The 21,482-nt window shown below is 47.0% G+C and overlaps 1 protein-coding gene across 1 annotated transcript in view; it reads left to right on the forward strand.

Moving 5' to 3' along the window:
* Window positions 1-21,482, forward strand: part of ARNT (aryl hydrocarbon receptor nuclear translocator) — a 173,475-nt gene that overhangs the window by 45,542 nt on the left and 106,451 nt on the right. The window contains exons 5-8 of the mRNA XM_086947454.1: window positions 3,481-3,694; window positions 4,048-4,261; window positions 4,829-4,931; window positions 15,596-15,661. Coding sequence (XP_086803580.1) covers window positions 3,481-3,694; window positions 4,048-4,261; window positions 4,829-4,931; window positions 15,596-15,661 — 597 coding nt within the window. The remainder of the gene's footprint in view (window positions 1-3,480; window positions 3,695-4,047; window positions 4,262-4,828; window positions 4,932-15,595; window positions 15,662-21,482) is intronic.

The following is a 21,482-nucleotide window of genomic DNA, read 5'->3' on the forward strand; positions in this document are numbered from 1 at the left end:
CCGGCTCGGCGGGGTCTTGAGTCCTAAAATGTCCATGGACTCGACAATTCTCGCTCCGGTGCCTACTCGATTCACAGGTTCACACTCTGCGACTCTGGGCAATAGCTTGCTTAATCTCCACAACGGCCCCTCGCGGCGGGATGCCTTGCTTTTACCTTGCGGATACCCTGCCGGGGTTATCTCACAGGGGAATACCAGGACGGGTTCACTAAGCAAGCGTTTAGAAACCGCTCAGTGATTCGCGCTATATAAATTCCTGTACATTTACATATAGTATGCAATCTCGCGAGAAGTCGTTGGTCCGAACAGTGCCGAGTTGCGTTTTAGCCAAAGAGGTGAGAGTTTTGGTGTAGTGGTAGGTGACGGCCAGAGTGGGACATCCGTCACTGCTCTTCAGCGACTAAAAGTTCAAAGAATAATGCGGGGTAAAACGCATGATATTTATATTAACTTTTGCGCCTAGTTGCAAGAGTGGGGTCTAGGAGAGCATTGTATGAATGCAGTGTTTTGATGTGTGTGATATGTAGTGTAAAGTACATACGTGACATGCTAAGCGTATTGTATTTAGTTATTTCCTTCTTTTTTAACTATGTATACCATGCATTAATATTTATATACCAATTGACTAGACTAGGCAGCTTCGATATAAATACATTAAAATACAAATAGTGTAATGTACTTCTCATGCCGCTGGTATAATGGAGCTCGTTTATGCCTGGAGAGGAAGAAGTAGGGTGGGAAGTAACTGTGCCTGTTATTAGGGCTACCATTCTCAAGCAGGAAAGGTTCGGTTTCTTATGTAAGAACGGTCCTCAGTAATATGTCCATGCTTTTCTAGTTAGCAAAATAATTCGCTTTTTTGGTAGGTGAGCTGATGCATCCTTTGTTAGGGCGGAGCCAGGTACTAACTTCCCTTCTGAAATCCTGGCCGTCTTGGACATTTTTTGTTCTGTATTTTGACAGCACACAGCACACGTCACAAACACAACCACACACACACAAACAACCACACACACACAACCACACACACACAACCACACACACACAACCACACACACACAACCACACACACACAACCACACACACACAACCACACACACACAACCACACACACACAACCACACAACCACACACACACAACCACACACACACACAACCACACACACACAACCACACACACAACCACACACACACACAACCACACACACACACAACCACACACACACAACCACACACACACACAACCACACACACACAACCACACACACACAACCACACACACACAACCACACACACACAACCACACACACACAACCACACACACACAACCACACACACACAACCACACACACACACCCCCAACCACACACCCCCCAACCACACACCCCCCAACCACACACCCCCCCAACCACACACCCCCCAACCACACCCCCCAACCACACACACCCCCAACCACACACACCCCCAACCACACACACCCCCAACCACACACACCCCCAACCACACACCCCCAACCACACACACCCCCAACCACACACCCCCCAACCACACACACCCCCCCACCACACACACCCCCAACCACACACACACCCCCAACCACACACACCCCCAACCACACACACCCCCAACCACACACACCCCCAACCACACACACCCCCAACCACACACACCCCCAACCACACACGACCCCAACCACACACACGACCCCAACCACAAACACGACCCCAACCACAAACACGACCCCAACCACAAACACGACCCCAACCACAAACACGACCCCAACCACAAACACGACCCCAACCACAAACACGACCCCAACCACAAACACGACCCCAACCACAAACACGACCCCAACCACAAACACGACCCCAACCACAAACACGACCCCAACCACAAACACGACCCCAACCACAAACACACACCCAACCACAAACACACACCCAACCACAAACACACACCCAACCACAAACACACACCCAACCACACACACACACCCAACCACACACACACAACCACATGTACAACCACACATAACCACCCACACACAACCACACCATCAGTGCACACTTTCCCCGGGCACAAACACCACCAGCCGTCAGTGCACGCTTTCACCAGGCACAAACACCACCAGCCGTCAGTGCACGCTTTCACCAGGCACACACACCACCAGCCGTCAGTGCACGCTTTCACCAGGCACACACACCACCAGCCAGCAGTGCACGCTTGCACCAGGCAGACACACCACCAGCCAGCAGTGCACACTTCCACTAGGCACACACCACCAGCCATCAGTACACAATTTCTACAGGCACACACACCACTAGCCATCAGTGCACACATCAATTGTTAACGCATCCACAATTAACTATTGCAGCAATCGCAGTATGGCACACTTTACTTTTAAACATATTCATCTAAAGTGCAGCATGCCACCATTGCTACAAAAAGAAATACACATTTTTTTGGCCTATAATTTATTGACTTTTGTTGCAATTAGCGTTGCAATATTTAGCAATGCCAAAAGCTCAAACTTAATTACTGCGAGACCTATTGCATTGCAAATGCTTGTTACTTCAACCTCGCGTATGGTGACAAGGCGTTCAAGATTTGCCAGGACAGTCTCATACTTTCACCATCTGTGCTTGCAAATGTCAGAAAGATTTAACATGTCTGTTTTTAGAGAGCATCAACTGAATACAGTAGGAGGAAAGATTATATGTGCTAGTGCAGATTTGGTAATCTCCATTATCATGGAGCAATTTATGACCGATGACACTGCGTGTAAAAAGTTGCATTTAATTTCCATAAGCGCCTCATTGTCTGTTTTCTGTGTGGGTGGACCCTGTAAAGTCATACTATGCCTATTGAGCATTGTAAAATTGTTGTTCTATTTGTATGTTCATGCAGTGGTCCAGTTTTTTAAAATCTGGTCACCACACTCTTTAGTAATTTCAAAACCTTACCAGAGAAGCCCAGTGTTTTTGCTAAAGGTCCAATTCCTCGGCAAAGATAGCTCCTCTGTCTGCCCTATTAAAGACCTATTTTAGTCAGCAAAGTGACTTGTCTAGCACCACGTCCTCCGAGGTATTTTATTATTCATTTCTTCTTTCATTTTAAAGCTTGGAGGTTCTGAGAGTGCTGTGTGTGTTGCTGCGTTTGCATGTCTGGTACCTGCTTTGTGTTCTGTTTGTGACATCTGCAGTTAAGAGTACCTCTCCCAAAATGTTAGTATATCTCCTCCTCCCTCTGAACCCTAACTTAGATACCCATCTCTCTCACAATCACATGCTCACTCACTCTCCATTCTGCTTATGCTTATTGTATGGTCTCTTCCTATATCCTGCATACCAAACCCTAGGTTCTTAACTGACTTTACTAATTGGACCTCTGTTGGTGTCGATACTTGATAGAGTAGCAAACTATAGCATGACTTGCAAAGTGCGCCCATCTATTTCATTATGATCTGGTCTTTGTGCTCAGGGAGAACCACAGTGAAATTGAACGCCGCCGTCGAAACAAGATGACCGCCTACATCACAGAGCTGTCAGACATGGTGCCCACCTGTAGTGCCTTGGCACGCAAGCCAGACAAACTGACCATCCTTCGCATGGCTGTGTCACACATGAAGTCCTTGCGGGGCACCGGTAACACATCCACGGATGGCACCTACAAACCTTCCTTCCTCACCGATCAGGTTCTTGCAAGTTAATGTCTATATTACTTGTTGCTTCTGCTTAATTTATTAATTGAATGTTTCTAATTAGAAAACAGTGTTGGCTCAGGTAATGGCCCTCAGTACATCATTCATCAGTCCTTTTGTGTTGCACAAAAGTGCAGTTCTCCAGTAATGAATCTTTCATAGATTCACATGCTTGAACTCCCTGCATGCCTAGGTATTGAGGGTCTCTTACTTTGTTTCAGTTGTGATGTTTTACGTCCTGTCTGTGAATGCTTTGTTTTGTTTAAAACTAGGGGTTTCAAGTGCTGCATGTTCATGATTTTGCCAGAGATGCAGATGACTCACCAGTGTCATTTACTTCCTCACAGGAGCTTAAACACCTCATCTTGGAGGCAGCAGATGGCTTTCTGTTTGTGGTGTCTTGTGAGACGGGACGGGTGGTTTATGTGTCTGACTCAGTGACCCCTGTGTTGAACCAGCCGCAATCCGAGTGGTTTGGAAGTACCTTATATGATCAGGTGCACCCCGATGACGTGGACAAGCTTCGAGAACAGCTTTCCACATCCGAAAATGCTATGTCTGGTAAGAATCGCTCAGAGGAGACCGTTGTGGTGTTTACACCTTAATATTGTAGAGTGCATTTTTGATCTTGTGTGAGTGAAGGTAAAAATATTTTGCAAATGTTGCGCCATTCTTCAACCGAGATGTTGCAGTTTTGGCATGAGGGTCACACAGGCGTATTCTTCCGATGTAGATTTTGGAGCCCAAGCGCTTTATTCCTTATTAGGAGTTAGAACGTTTTTCTTGCTACAGGTTTTCATGCAGTTAATCAGTGGTTTGCATCTCTGCTTATACAGTACATATAAAGAGTTGATGCCTGTGAACATCCTGTGCAGACATATAGCAAGTTCGGCCTTGTAAAGAGGAATGATTTGTGTAGTCATACAGTTAACACTGCTTTTAAGTAGAGCGCACGTGTTGCCATCATATAGTGTGTAAATTCTTGGACATGGAGGTTGAGCAATCCCGTCCTTCTGTTGGTAGCGCTTTTTAATAGAAGATTTGCTATTAAGGTTACATAATGTGTAACTGTGTCTGTAGCATATCCATGATTTGAATAACGTCCTTTCCTTACTGCTGCTCCTTCAGGCCGTATCTTGGATCTGAAGACTGGAACTGTGAAGAAGGAAGGTCAGCCATCTTCTATGAGGATGAGTATGGGATCCCGGCGGTCCTTCATATGCAGGATGAGGTAAGATTAGGGAACTTACGTAAAGAAGTATTTGTCTGATTCTGTGTTTCTTATAAGCCACATTTTGAACACTTGAAGATTTGCTCATTAATATGTTACTTGCAAGACAGGCATGATTGCTCACAAACATGACTGCATTTAATAAGAAATGTTTACTAGGTATAGGACCTAGAAAATCAAACGTATGGTTTGAATTGCAATGCTAACTATGTTCTCAATTGCTGAAGGTTTTTGTTTAGAAACTCCATAATTTTGACATTATTCCAACTAACAGGACAGACACGGAAACCTTTCCACTTCTAAACATGTAACTTGTGGCTGCTAGGGAGATGACCAATGTTATCTTCTATACTCTTCTTGTAAAGGGCTTTTTGGCAATGTTTTGTTGCCAATCAAAAGCTGAGCAAGTGTGCCCCCTCCATGCACCATAAGGCCATTAAAAACAAGGCTCTACAATGTAACTCATTTTCCAGCTAAGAGGGGATCTACCTGGTGGTCCTTCAATAATATCAGTCTTTGGGTCAATTTAACAAAAGGATAATGTTACTTACCCAGTAAGCATCTGTTCTTGGCATTTAGAGCTGTAGATTCACATGCTTTGCATACTCCTGCCATCTAGTGTTTGGTCCGGATCTTTGCAAATTGTTTTTCTTCTACGAAGTCTTTCCAGTCTCTAAGTAGGTGATGACTCCTTTCGGTGACTGTGCTAGATTGTTTGCCTGCAGAGGGTGAGAATAAAGTTAGTAAGTAAAGAATAGAGATGTCCATGCATATGTATATAGATTGAGAGAGAACTGCAACAGGTACCCAGGGAGGCGGGTGGGCGCATGTGAATCTATAACTTTCCATGCCAGATGCTTACTGAGTAAATAACCTTATCCGTTCGAGGCATCTGTGCTGTAGATAATATGCTTTGCATAGATTATACAGCAGTATTCTCCCAAAGCGGTGGTTAACCTGTAGCTGTTGGAGTTGTCTGAAATAGTGGTCTATGTACTGCCTGGCCCACATTAGCTTGTTGTCTCGCTAACCCATCTACAAAATAATGTTTGGTGAATCTGCATGGTGTAGATCAGGGGTCTTCAAACTGTGGGGTGCGACCCCCAGGGGGGCGTGGAGTGACGCAAAAGGGGTCGCGCCTTCACAGTCATACTTCTGCCTAGGCCCAAGGGCTTTAGCCCCCCTCCTCCCTCATCGTGTGTCTCAGCCCAGCTGCTGCTGCAGAGCAACTCGAGTTGCTGGGTGTTCGGCTGGGGAGTGTCTGAAGTCATCTCCGGCACCTCCAAGTTTTTCACAGGTCTTTAGAGACCATTTGCATATTTAACATGCCTTTGTAAACTCGTTACTGCTGTCTCTTACACACTGAGCCTCAGACTTTATCTCCCAGCCCCTCACTACGTGTCAACAAATATTTAAACAAAGCGAAAAAATCCTGCGTCGATCTAACACCCCCCCCCCCCCCCCCCCCCCATCCGCATTGAAGCCTACAGGAAAAACTGACATTAACTGAATGCTGCGCATGAGGAAATCCATCATAAAAAGAACCTTATTTCAACTTACATATTTATTATTTTCAAAGAAGGTGCTCGAGCAAAAATAAATCATATACCCGGATCACATATCGTGCCTTTTGTAAATATTTTGACGCATCATGCATTCTTGATATAGCGCCAAGTACTATTATTAACGATCCTAACACCTTTCTCTGTTTGCAAACGTCTGATATGCACCCTACGCACATTTCTTGCAGCTCTTTAGTGTGGTGGGCTTGTCTCCTGCTCAGCACCAACAGAAATTTAAAGTGGCATTACACATGTCCATAGCGGACTCACATTCGTGTCAAACTATCACTGAAAGGAAGATTTGTTTCGGTACAATGTGCTCAAGCACCCTTAAGGAATTTTAGATTGGCACTGCCATCCCTGTGGACATTCTATTTGTTTAATTTCATGCCACTTGTGCATATTTCCCTCGTGTTTTCGTATTTACTTTTCGAGCAACATCTGTCTTAATTCTGCACTGCGTTGCCACTCACCTCCTTGTGTCTGGATGCATTCACTCTTTGGGTGGCTGTTTGTAACGGGCACATTTGAGATCTCTGTAGTTTAGGCTGAAGGCCGTGCAAGGGCCTTTTCAGTGGGCAATTTAACAATTCATGTGAATGGATGGATGAAAGGGTGGATGGATGACGGATGGATGGATGAAAGGGTGAATGGATGATGGCTATATGAATGGATGGGAGGATGAAAGGGTGGATGGATGTGTGGATGGATAAAAGGTTGCATGGATGAATGATGGATGGATGTGTGAAAAGGTGGGTGGGTGGATGAATGATGGATGGTTGGATGGTTGGAAGGGTGGATGGAGGAAGGATGGATGTATGGATGGAAGGATGAAAGGGTGGATGGGTGAAGGATAGATGGATGAAGGATAGATGTATGGATGTAAGGATGAAAGGGTGGACGGATGAAGGATGGATGGATGTATGGATGGATAAAAGGTTGCATGGATGAATGATGCATGGATGGATTGATGTGTGAAAAGGTGGGTGGATGAATGATGGGTGGATGGATGGAAGGGTGAATGGGTAAAGGATGGATGTATGGATGGAAAGATGAAAGGGTGGATGGATGGATGAAGGATGGATGGATGGATGGATGGAAGGATGGATGGATGGATGGATGTGTGAAAGTGTTGGTGGATGAATGATGAATGGATGTGATGAGGTCTAACAGGCGCATTTATGGTTGTTAAAAGTTGATGATGAGGAGTACCAGTTTCTAGAAACTTTTGTCGGAAGGGGGTCCTTACGCCTAAAAAGGTTTTACAAGGGGGTCTCGGCATCAAAAAGTTTGAAGACCTCGGGTGTAGACCATGTAGCAGCTTTACAAATGTCAGCTATGGAGATGTTTCCTAAGAAAGCCATAGTCGCCCCTATTTTGCGAATGGAATGCGCTCTAGGAGGTACTGTTAATGTTCTCTTTGCTTTGGCATAAAAAGTTTGAATGCATTTAACAATCCATCTGGCTATACCTGACTTGGATATGGGATTGCCCTTGTGTGGTAGTGCAAAAGCAACGAAAAGTTGTGTAGTCATACAAAATGATTTTGTTCTTTCCATGTAATGTAAAAGGACTCTTCTGACATGACATCTAAGGTGTGTAGAGCTCCTTCTGCCACAGATTCAGGTTGAGGAAATAATACCGGTAATTAAACTGACTGATGTGAAAGGCAGATACTACCCTGGGTAGAAATTTGGGGTTAGTACAAAAAACCACTTTGTCTCTGTGAAGTTGGAAAAAAGGTTCCTCTATAGTTAATGCCTGTAGTTCACCCACTCTCCTCAGTGATGTGATTGCAATGAGGAAAGCAGTTTTCCAGGAGAGAAACTGTGGCTCACATTTATGCATGGGTTCAAAAGGTGGGCCCATTAATCTTGTGAGGACTGTGTTAAGATTCCATACTGGAGCAGGTGGAAGTCTTGGTGGTATAACTCTTTTGAGTTCTTCCATGAACGCTTTGATTACTGGCACTCTGAAAAGCGATAAGTGTTGCCGATTTTGACGATACCCAGCTATTGCAGCGAGATGTAGTCGGAGAGCAGTGTAAGCTAGTCCTGACTGCTGCAAGTGTAACGGTTAACAAATTATATTTTGTATTGAAGCATCAAGAGGATGGATCTTGTTAATACAATAGATAAAAAACATTTGCAATTGGCTGCATAACAGTCTCATACATTCTGGTGGGAGATTTAGATAACCAAACTCTAACTTCAGGAGCCAGATCGCGAGGTTTAGTTGTTTGGGATCTGGGTGTCTGATTTCTCCATGGCTCTGTGTGAGGAGACTGGATGTGAGGTGCAGCTTTTGGTATGGAACTAGTGACAACTCCAACAGGGTGATGTACCACAGTTGACGGGCCCATGTGCGAGATCAGTGTGAGGGATGTTTCCCCAAGTTTCCGAACCACTAATGGAATGAGTGGGAGAGGCGGACAAGCATAGGCAAATATCCCTGACCAGTTCATCCATAGTGCCTTGCCTTTGGAGAGTGGGTGTGGGTACCTGGAGGGGAAGTTTGGGCGTTTTGGGGTGTGGCAAAAAGATCTATTTGAGGAACTCTCCAAGTTTGAAAGTATTAGAGGAGAACCTGAGGGTGAAGTTCCCATTCGTGTATTTGCTGTCTCTGTCTGCAGAGGATATCGGCAATCTGATTGTTCACTACTGGGAGGTGTTCCTCTAGGAGACAGATTTTGTGGTGTACGGCCCACCTCCAAATGTCTTGGGCCATGTGTGACAGTTGGAAAGAGTGTGTGTCCCCACCCGTTTTTGTATGTAATACATAGCTGTCATGTCTGTACACACTAGAACAGCTTTGCCTACCAGATGAGTCTGAAATGCTTTGAGCACTACAAAGACTGCTAGCAGCTCCAGATGGTTTACCTGGAGACATTTTTGCTATTGACTCCACAGGCCTTGCACTGTGTGGTGCAGAAGATGAGCCCCCCAGCCAGTGAGGGATGCGTATGCGGTTAGCATTACCTGTGGAACTGGGTCTGTGAAGGACCGCCCTTTTGATAAATTTTGTGGGTTCCACTACTGCAGAGAGCGAGGAGTACGGCTGCTTACCAACACCAGATCGGTTAACAGACCCTGTGATTGGTTCCACTGACTCGCTAAGCATTCTTGTAGGAGATGAATGTGAAGCCTGGCATGGGGAACGATTGAGGCAAGATGCCATCATTCCCAGTAGTTGCATATACACTCGAGCTGGAAGCGAGTGATTCGACTGAAACTGGAGAACTAGAGCTTGAATGTTGCAAATTCTGGCTGTGTTGTAAAATGGGAGATCCTTTTGAGTATCTAAAGTGGCTCCTAAATAGTTTTGAGTGTTGGAAGGTTGTAGATGTGATTTCAACACATTGACTGTGAACCCCAGTTGATTTAGTAACTGTAGTATCCTGCGGGTATGTTGGAGACACTTTAAGTGCGTACTGGCTTTGATGAGCCAGTCCAAGTAGGGGAAGACCTTAATGTATTTTCTTCTCAGGTGAGCAGCGACTACTGCTAGACACTTTGTAAAGACTCTGGGAGCAGTGGTGATTCTGAACAGGAGTACCTTGAACTGGTAATGTTGGCTCGCTACCACAAATCTGAGAAATGTGCGATGGGCGGAATGTATTGGAATATGAAAATAGGCATTCTTTAAGTCTAGAGTAGATAGTCGCCCTGTTGAAGAAGTGGGAGCACTTGTTGGAGTGTTACCATGTGAAAATGGCAGACTGTGTGTAAAGATTTAATTCTCTGAGGTCCAAGATTGGTCTGAGAGAACCGTCCTTTTTGGGTATGAGAAAGTAAAAGGAGTATACGCCCGACCTGTGGTATTGTAGTGGTATAGGCAGGGATATAGCCCCTTTCAAGAGGAGAGACTGAAACTCTTGTTTGATGAGGTGTAAGTGATCCGGTGACCGTTTGTGTGAACGTGGAGGAATGTTTAGGGGATTGTTGGTGAACTCCAGGCAATAACCAGAACGGATAATTTCCAGTACCCATTTGTCTGTAGTTCTAGACTGCCAGATGGGTAGGAAATGTGAAAAAGACGCTCCCCGCTGGTGTTAAATGGTTGGGGAGTGTAGGGAAGTCACTGTTTGGTATTTTAGGTGGAGAAGCGTGCAATGGAGCCTCTACCTCAACCTTTGCCATTATTGCCTCTGTAACCCCCTCCGAAGTAACCCCTAGAGGCAGAGGTTTGATTGTTGCCTTTATAGGTGGGTGGTGGTGGCATTATCTGAGGAGGTGTTTTTAGACCCTCCATGGTAGAAGGAGCTCCGAAAGGACCCACTTCCTGGTGTTAATTAAAGGGCTCCCATAGATTTGGCCACTTCTGTTTACTCCTTCATTTTTTCTAGTGAGGAATCTATCACCAGGCCAAAAAGGTGGTCCTTGTCAAATGGTGTGTTCAGGATGGAAGTTTTAACCTTTGGTTTGAATCCTAATATACATAACCAGGCCTCCCTTCTTAAAAGGACGCTGGTGTTGACAGCTCTAGCCGCAGTGTTTGCAGCATCTAGGGCTCACTTGATAGAGTTATTGGAAATAAGCTGTCCCTCCCGCACTAGGTCTTGCATCTTGGACTTGTGCTCATCAAGTAGAAAGTGGAGCAACAGCTCCATTTCATCCCAATGGGCTCTGTCGTACCTAGCTAATAATGCTTGTGTATTGGAAATGTGCCAAATGTTCGCAGACTGGGAGGCTACTCTTTTCCCCAAAGCGCCAATGAGCTTAGATACTTTGTCTGGGGATTGTGAATTGGCCCTTTTGCGTGCATTGGAAAGTACCAAGGAATCCAATGGTAACTGCCCCTTTATGTATGCTGGGTCTGATGGTGCCGGCTTATATTTCTTGTCTACCTTAAGGGGGAGAATACGTGCCCTGACTGGATCATTAAAAATATAATCTATGTGCCCGATCATGCCTTTGGGCATGGGGAGTGTGTGCGAGGACTTTTGGGTACTACTAAGAGTCTCGAAAGGGAAATCCTCTTCTAGGGATTCCGTATGCAGCTCTACACAACAGTTCTCTGTATCCTACACTGTTGTCTGCTGGAGAAAGCTTGGTAGAGTACAGATCGGAATCATTCCCTGTGGGGGAATTGGTGTTGTAATCTGTCCAGGGGTCTGTGGGTATTGGATCATTGTCCTCCGGCCCATCGTCCTGATCTTCAGGTGTATGTGTTGGTGAGTGCTCAAGTGAAATTAGTAAGGGTTGAAACTGAGGAGAAGGAGGTGATGGAAGAGGAGGCGGAGAAGGATTAGTACCTACACTTTTCCTTTTTAAAGGAATGTGGGGGACCTCTTCTGTCTCAGGTTTGCGTTTTAATGTCACCTTTGTGGTAATATGTCCATTAGTTGGGTGGATATATAACTCCTGCTGCAGATCCGGTTTGGAGGGTGGAGCATTGAAATGTTGCTCTTTAGATGGAATTGGCACATCCGTTTGTTTCGGTTCCTGGGCTTTTGATGCCATGGATTTCAGATCCGAAGACATATTCAGCGTTGAAGGGGTGGGGCTGGGCCTGCATTTTGTTTCGATCTTGAAGGTTTAAGCTCGATGCCAGTCTTGGAATGACTGTTCAGGCCTGGACGGCTTGTTGGTATGCTTAGGTGCCGAGCTGAAGGGTGGGCGTCGGAAACATGTTCTCGGTCCCGACCGTGGCCCGGAGGCGGGGGTTGGACCGGAGCTGCCTTCTTGGGCTGAGGTTGACTGTAGGGCAAGGGAGGATCTGTACTCAAAGTAAGCTGCCCTTGCGAGATGTCTTCATCCCCCTCGGAGCCGTAGTTGGAGATGGAGATCGGGTCTTGTTCCTCCTCGGCTCCCGTGGTGTCTTCCGCTTCTTGTTTCGAGCCTTCTCCGAAGAGGTCCGGAATGGGACTTGTGTGATGGCTCTGCATGTTGCGACGTCGAGCCTGACGGTCGCAAAGCTTTTTTAGATCGGGAAACTTTACGCACGTCGCACCAAATTCAGAATTTAAATGGAGTCTGTTTCATCTACTGCAAGGCAGACCGACGTGGGTAGGCCTGACTGCCTCCACCAGCTACCCGATCGAAAGAGGGTTTTTTCAGTAAATATGATACGTGGAGAATGGAATTACACGATCGAAAACAATACTGTCAAGGGTGAGTGTCTTGCGCACTGGGGGAAACCGGAGAAACCGCGTCTCATGTCCGAACCCGATGGCGGAAAAAAAACAATCTGAAAATGGAGTTGATGCCCATGCACACTGTCACCCAATGGAGGAGTCACCTACCTTGTGACTGGAAAGACTTCTTCGAAGAAAAACAACTTGCAAACATCCGGACCCAACGCGAGATGGCAGGAGTATGCTAAGCATGTGATCACAGCTCACATGCGCAGTGTTTTGCAACAAGAAGGTACAAAAGCATTTACGATCTTGTCTTGGGACCAGAAGATGCTAGTATCACCTGGTTTTCATTGTAAAACTCCTTTGTTTGTCCTTTTTATTTAACCATTAATAAATTGCTGGTTTTAATGTAAGAACTCAACTCGCTGACCGAACAGTCATGTTATATAGTGAGATTTACCATAACATACTGTATTTGGAGTAAGATTTGAATTTTAGGTACATTGAGAGACCGCAAAATGTGGGAAAGAAAATATTTATAATATTCGATTGGAGTGCGCACTTGGTATGGCTTTGATACACCATTGGTAAATAGTTCAAACACAGGATTCTGCCCATTACCATTGATTACCATAGGACTTCATGAAAAAAAATTTGTAGGAGAAGTGATGCTGCACTGCCCAAGAGAAGAGCAGTCACACGCCCCAACTAATTGGGACCTGCATGGGGGTCGCATCAAGGAAGTATGCTGCCCGGGTGATCTAAGCACCTACAAGTTATTTAGTTGAGCACATGCTTGTATTGGCCTCATTGTAAATTTAGAAATGTGAGTCAGTCGAAGGATCATACCTGTGAATGAGCAGGAACTACCACTTGACCCACCATTTTCACAGCAAGAATGTTAAACTGGACTTCTCAGGTTCCATAAGTGCCTTTGCTGCTGAAGTATGTCAAAAATGACCAGTTGGCTACAAAAAATGACCCGTTAAGTTTGGAACCGACCCATCTGTTCCTAATATGGATGCTAAATCCATTCGCCTCACTTCCTTCACTTTGGTACATTTACTCTAGAGCGTTGGAGTTTATAAGTGGTCGTCCGAACTGGGCATGGTATCCTGTCACTGACTTGGAGAAAGTGCCTCTTTTTGTATGGTTACCCCCCATGTTTTGCCTGGTTTTGATGTGGTTTCAATTGTAGTGAATAGGGTCCCTGCTAACTAGGTCCCCTGTGTAGGAAGCGGACTCTGTATTTACTATACCAAAGTAAGGTAGAGTGTGCACAGAGTCCAGTGGATCCCCAAAGGTAGGCAGAGGCTAAAGTAGAGAATATCGTACTCTCTATTTGTGGTAGTGTGGGCGAGCAGTAAGGTTTTTTCTTGAGGGTAGTGTTAAGCATTTATTGTACACACTCGAGCAAGAAATTATTTCACACACTCTTGGAATAGGAAATTTGCCCACCTCTGCCAACTCCACCCCAAAGTCGGAGGAGGCGAAGTGAAGCACATCTTTCAGTCCCCGCCATCTTAAAGCTGGGAAGACCCCTCCAATCAGGGGTAGGACTATGGCCCTCCCACAGTAGGGTAGCATAATTGAGGGTATTAATCATCCCAGGTAAGGTGCCCATTGATCCTACCTGCTACTCCCCTTAAACGCCCCTAAATGTAGTATTTAGGTGGCTCCTCCAGACCTGGAAACTAGTTCTTAACGACCTAAGAAGAAGGGCGAAGAAGACAGTGCAGCGAAATCTGAAGGCACCTACTGACTTGGCCCAGCCCTATAGGCCTGTCTCCAGCATCAAAGACCCTGCAAAAGTACGGAATGATAACTTTTGGCTAAATGTTTCTTTTCATCCCCTTCATCTCCTTCTCACCTTTTACCTCTCCTTTTTCTACCCTTCTTCAAGACGGTTTAGCTTCTTAAAGGAATTAATTAATTCAATAATGTTTCATCATTGCCCAACGAGTTAGAAGTGTGGCTCACTGGTTAGAGCAGGCAGACCCTGAAGCAGAGGTCAGACCCGGGACCAGGGTTCAATTCCCGACGCGGCAGGGTCTTGAGCTCAAATGTCCATGGACTCGATAATTCTCGCTTCGGTGCCTGACCTAATCATGGGTTCACACTCTGCAACTCTGGGCATTAAGCTTGCTTAATCTCCACAACGGCCCCCCGCGGCGGGATGCCTGGCTTTCACCTTGGGGATGCCCTGTAGGGGCTATCTCACAGGGAAAAGCCAGGACGGGTTCCCAAGGCAAGCGCGGAGATACCCCTTCGGGGGTCGATTCAGGCGATATATAAGAAACATAATAATAATAGTATAAACACTGGCATGGTGGTGGCTTCTGAGATATTTTGTTTTGCTAATGGTGCTGGTTAAAGGTGCACTGTAGAAATAAAAAAATACTTTCTTGTATTGTTGGTGGGAGGGGTGATGCAGTGTAATTGGGCATCTTCACTTGGGTCAGCAAAGACTCCATGACCAGCCTTGTAAATAATCCTTGAACTCTCCTTGCCAGTTGTAAACATTATGCCTGTTCTTGAGACATTCGGCAAGGCTAGTTTCAGTGCTTCAACCAATGTACTTTTATATACCTGGCTCTTAAAATAAGAGCAATGTCATTCCATATTATATTGCATGACAATGAAAAACCCAGTGGGACACTCACCTCTCACAAATCCTTGTAAAAGGACACAACACATCTGGGGACCCAACATGTGACCTTTTCTCGATGCAGATCTTGTGCCAGTAAAGCTGTGTGCTCACTGCAGCACATCTGCGTGGTTTCGTTTTCTTGGCCTTCATATATTTTGCCTTATGTAATTCATATACTTGACAGTATTTTAGGATTATTTTCATTCATCAAAAGTAGTGCTCATTACAGTAATGATTGGAGACCTGCCCTGCCCTAGATCCACGGTACCATTTTGCCAGTCTGCCCTCTCTACATTAACTTCACTCTGAAATGCTCTTAATAAATGTAAATCCTAGTGGATGTTAAAAATGTATGTTTTCCCTTCCTACACAGGTGTGGCAGTGCTACTGTGGATCCTGCCTCCATGAACAGACTCAGCTACATGAGGAACCGATGCAGGTAACCTATTTCCTTTCATTGATCGTATGCATATGGTTTCTAGGAGTATCACTAGAATTTAATGCAGTCGAGAATGGGTGACACTGTATCTGTGAGGGTCATATGGATTTGAAAACAGTGTCCCCTGATAATAGTTTGACGAAACAATTACCCATGTAAAAAGATCAGATCTTTGTCTTTCGGAGACCAGTTGAGAATTTTCAAGGTTCAAAAAGCCTAATACTATCCCGTTCAAGAGAAATACGGTTTTGCTCCATCGCCTTACACATTAAAAAGAAGGAATCCCTTAAAGCCTAGTATTTAAATCGATAGAACAAAAATAACAGAAAAAGGCCTGAGAGGTTTAAAATGCAGCTCTAGCAAATCATCCGGTTTTATTCAGCGGAGGAGACTTTTATAGATTTAGAGTACAGGGAAAATGTTTGTAGAAAGGTAGTTAAGGAATGTTACTTACACTGTAAGCATTTATTTGTAGTCTGTAGTGCCATAGATTCATATGCTTAGCATACTCCTGCCATCTAGAGTTGGGCTCCGACATTTGCAAGTTGTTTTGCTTTGAAGAAGTCCTTTGAATCTTGATGTAATATGACTCCTGCTATAGTCTGTACTGCGCATGTTCCTTTGCTTCTTTGTTAGATTGGGTCTGTGCTCATCGGGTGAGCTTGGGATAGTAGCAGTACAGTGACAGAAAAGGATGATCATGCGAGTAAAGTTAAGATAAAGTTTAATGTTTTAGTAGAAAATTGAATACTTCAGCCAGTAGCTTCCGGAGAGGAGGGTGGGTGTATATGAATTAACGGCACTACACGTTATGAATAGATGCTAACAGGCTAAGTAATATATTCCATTTGTAGCATTTGCTGGCCATAGATAAATATGCTTAGCATAGAATGTGAAGCGGTACTCCCCAAAAGTGGTGGTTAACTAGTGGTTGATGTAGGTGTTTAAAAAAGTGTTTGTAATACAGCTTGACCCACTCTAGCTTGTTGATTAGCTAAGCTATGAACACAGTAGTGTTTTGTGAATATATGTGGGTTATTCCATGTTGCTGCTCTACAGATATCCACTAATGAGATGTTTCCTAGAAAAGCCATTGAGGCTCGGTCCTACGTCACACTGCGTCAGCAATGTGGGCGGAGCCCAAGAGTCCTGTAGTTAGCGTTTCTGAACAGCTACCTAAAAATTCCTGGCTGCTCGAGATTTTTAGTCCTTTATTTTTGCCAGCTTCATTTCAATTGGCCTTCTGGTGCGTGTCTTTTTGGAAGAGAGCACGCAATAGGCCATATGCTGTAGAGTTGCTCTGCTTCCTGCATATTCCGTGCGGACACTTGCAGCAGAAGGCCATATTTCATCAATTACCAGCTGTCGGGGGGCGCGGTAATTGAAGACAGATGCTGGGCGCGCGTGCACCAGTCTCGAGTTTTTAGGGCTCGGGGCTACGGGCGCGCACCACTGCTCGTTATAATTCCTCACGTGAGCCTTCCTGACCTCTTCACATGTGGCTGCAGGCAAGGGAAAGGCAGCAGTAACACCATTATTTTAAGCTCTTCACAAACACGTCGGAGGGAGGACATTTGTTTTTTTGCTAGGGGAAGGGGCTAATGGTCACTGCTGGAATGTTAATCGAAAGTTTACGGTAAAAAAAAAACACTTGTGCAAAGTCGGGGCTACTCTCAGTCGCTGCTTACAAGTCGGACCCTAGAAGTGTCTTCGTTTGAATAAGTATGTTAGTGTTTTTGAGAGGTAGCCAGTGCCGGCAGTAATGCTGGTCGGGAAGCCGCCTGTTCCCTTTACAAGGATGTTTTTGCGATCTTTTCGGAACATAATATTGGGAGCGAGGGATGGTGGGGGTTGCATAGGCAGAGGGAATAGCGGCACCGTCAGATGACTGCAACAGAAAGAGTGAGCGGCACCATTACAGAGTCACACGGTGCAAGCTGACCAGGGGGCATGCTGAATATGATGTGCTCCGGGGTGAAGTTTAACGTAGTAAAACAGGTGCAGTGGCTCCAGGACCGTGATTATAGCTATATTTCAGGAGTCAAGCAGCGGCTAGGGGGCATTTCCTTCTCTGCCCTCGGGCCCATGGCACACTGGCTCCGTTATTGGTCTGCTCATCCTAGTCATTGGGTATCTGCGTGTGGCGGCGGGCCTGGAAAGGATCAGCTGCTTCTTCCATGGCCACCCTCCCACCCAATTCAATAACTGACAACGCACATTAGTAATACCTCCAGGTTCCGAGCTATGAGCACCAGGCTCCTCGCACCAAGAGCCGCAGGATCGTGGCCACCCCCAACCTCCTTGGAGACGCCCATTGCCGGCTCAGCACCGCCCACCTCCACCTGGCACCTCCCACTCAACAGGCGGAACCCTGGAGGAAGAGCAGCAGGCGGGGGGGACTCCCCGAGCCTGGGGGATACTTACACAGTCTGACTTTACTACACGTGTCCACAGAGCTACAACAGGGGCGCGACCCTACACTCCCTGCTATGCGGCTGCTGTACCCTCCGGCCCGGGTCTTGACCTGTACACACCTCCCCCTTGTATTCCACCCATCCCCTGCCCCCTCACTCCTCCACTGTCCCCTTTACCCTCTCACCTGAGAACTTTTGCACATGCTCTCTGCCTGGCATCTTCTTGCCGCGCTCTGTCGCGCTCTCTTTTCTCTCTTCTGTGTTTCCTGCCCCTCACTTTCTCTCCCTCCTTCACTTTCTCTCGCCGGGATTCACCTGCCCTCCCTTTCTGCCCAGATCTCCTCCCGTGCCTTGGACCCAGGTGTTAATGATTCCTGTGGAGGAGTGTTGCCATTGGGGGGGGGGGGGGGGTTGGGGGTGTATGTGTGAGGTTGGGTTCCCTTGGCGTTGGGGCTCAGACCATTACGAGTCACATTCGCAGGTTTTGCCACCTCTCCTGTCGATTCTCTTCACTTGGCCCATTTAAACCCGGCAACAAGCGGCTAAAGGGGTCCCGGGAGGACTGAGCGACGAGCGGCTCTGGCACCTTTCAGCGCCCTCCCTGGGCGAGCTCCGGCTTCCCACACACATAGGACGAGTCCACATCAACGAACAGCATGCGCGGCACGGCGGGATGTTCACAGGAAATCGAGGGGGGGGGGTGCTCCAAAGTAGTTTTTTTCAGATTAACATACTGTCTTCTGGTTGAGGGAACCCGTCTGGGGTAGACAGGGAATACAAAATGCAGGGTGAGCAGTGTGTGTGTGTGTGTGTGTGTGTGTGTGTGTGTGTAGGGTGAGCAGTGGGAGTATGCAGGGTGAGCAGTGTGTGAGGATGCAGGGTGAGCAGTATGTGGGTGTCTAGGGCCAGCAGTTTGTGAGTATGAAGGGCCAGCAGTTTGTGAGTATGCAGGGTGAGCAGTGTGTGAGTATGCAGGGTGAGCAGTGTGCAGGGTGATCAGTGTGTGAGTATGCAGGGTGATCAGTGTGTGAGTATGCAGGGTGATCAGTATGTGAGTATGCAGGGTGATCAGTATGTGGGTGTCCCGGGCCAGCAGTGTGTGAGTGCAGGGTGAGCAGAGTGTGAGTGTGCAGGGTGAGCAGTGTGCAGGGTGAGCAGTGTGTGTGTGTGTGTGTGTAGGGTGAGCAGTGGGAGTATGCAGGGTGAGCAGTGTGTGAGGATGCAGGGTGAGCAGTATGTGGGTGTCTAGGGCCAGCAGTTTGTGAGTATGAAGGGCCAGCAGTTTGTGAGTATGCAGGGTGAGCAGTGTGTGAGTATGCAGGGTGAGCAGTGTGCAGGGTGAGCAGTGTGTGAGTATGCAGGGTGATCAGTATGTGAGTATGCAGGGTGATCAGTATGTGGGTGTCCCGGGCCAGCAGTGTGTGAGTGCAGGGTGAGCAGAGTGTGAGTGTGCAGGGTGAGCAGTGTTTGAGTATGCAGGGTGCTCATACCTTGGGGCTGAGGCTGACCTGACCTGACCTGACTGGGCTCATCATCGTCGTGTACAGAGACAGAAACATCGTTGGATTGTGCTCCTTTGCTCCCCGGACGCGGCACCCGCTCCTCGGCTGCTGCTGGCCTTCGGATCCGCCCACACCGCTGCGGGACTGCGAGGCAATCTCCACACCTGCAGCCTCTTCCTGCAGCGGCAACGCCCCCCCGCCTGGCCATCGCATAAACTTTCGTAGCACCCGCTGCGCGGGTGCTACTCATAGCTTGGGGCTGAGGCTGACCTGACCTGACTGGGCTCATCATCGTTGTGTACAGAGACAGAAACATTGTTGGATTGTGCTCCTTTGCTCCCCGGACGCGGCACCCGCTCCTCGGCTGCTGCTGGCCTTCGGACCCGCCCACTCCACCCACACCGCTGCGGGACTGCGAGGCAATCTCCACACCTGCAGCCTCTTCCTGCAGCGGCAATGCCCCCCCGCCTGGCCATCGCATAAACTTTCGTTGCGCCCGCTGCGCGGGTGCTACTCATAGCTTGGGGCTGAGGCTGACCTGACCTGACTGGGCTCATCATCGTCGTGTACAGAGACAGAAACATCTGCGAGGCAATCTCCACACCTGCAGCCTCTTCCCGCAGCAGCAACGCCCCCCTGCCTGGGAGGATATAAACAGTGTCAGCGTCTCGCGCAGCAGGACACCCGCGGGACGCAGCTCGGGGCGAAGACCGGGCAAAGAGCGGGCCGTTTGAGGCCGTTCGAGTACGGCAGAATCCGGCCCGGGCCCATCCTCTGCCCGATCTCACTCAATGTTGGAGGAACGTATTGATTGAAACCCCAGGCAAATTGTGCATAGGTAAAAGTTATATCATATATAGTGTGGGTTGTATAGATCTACTAATACCCTACCTATTAGTGTGTGAGATATAATATAGCCATAGTTGGCCTAAAGTAGATAGTAACATGCCTTTAAGATCAGGCAAAGAGCGTACAGTCCAAATACAAACCACCAAGGGAGTTGTTTCAGGCCCACTTGATGCTTTTATTACCCGAGCAACAGGGATATTGGCAAAGGAAATAGCGATGGTGGAAAAAAGACTCTCCCTAGATCTTGTTAGCGGGAAGCGCTCCTCGCTGGGTGGGATGGCTAAAATTACCAGTCCTGTAGCCCATGCGGCATTAAATTGTATACACTCTGTCACTACTGAGGCAATAGTTCACATAGATGGAGAGGGGGAGGGCCCCTCTGCTCTCTCTGATTAATGTTGACCAGAATTTGGATGTTACTCAATCAAGCGGGGGGATGAAACCCAGAATAGCGGGGAAAACGACCTCAGTCTAGAAACCATTCATCCATCTTTTAATGCTATTAACGCTGTCTCAGATCTTTCAGCAGAGGCTGACCCCTCTGGTTTAGAACCAATATCCCGAAAGAGAAAGCAAGATTTGAGTCACCAGGGGGGGAGAGATCATAAGATGCCCAAATTAAATGATCCATCTAGTAATGATGCTTTCGCCCTCGAGCATCCCCTAGACCTACAAATACCTCCTGTACTCCCTAATGTGTTATGCCCTTCCCTTATTCCCCTGGGGTCATCTAATCCCTGCCCAATGTGCTTAAATAGCGATGAAGTTTTATTGGTAAAAATGGAGGCCATGATTAAAACCCTCCTACTACCTGTTTTGGAGCGTACTAGGCTGATGACTTCCAAAATAGACGCCCTGGAGTCCGTAGTGAGCACAAATCTGGGCTTGCTACAAAAGTAAACTATTCCCAGTCCAGTGGGAGGTGTTCTAACACAGCCAGCAATCAAGACAAAATGCACTAACAATGCTTCCACTAGTAAAGCCACTAACCCAGTACCAACTGGGGTAGCTAACAATCAACCGACAGCGGGGGGGAGATCTAGAGACACTCTTAGT

The sequence above is a fragment of the Lissotriton vulgaris genome, chromosome 12, assembly GCF_964263255.1.
Source record: "Lissotriton vulgaris chromosome 12, aLisVul1.2, whole genome shotgun sequence".
Taxonomy (NCBI): Eukaryota; Metazoa; Chordata; class Amphibia; order Caudata; family Salamandridae; genus Lissotriton; species Lissotriton vulgaris.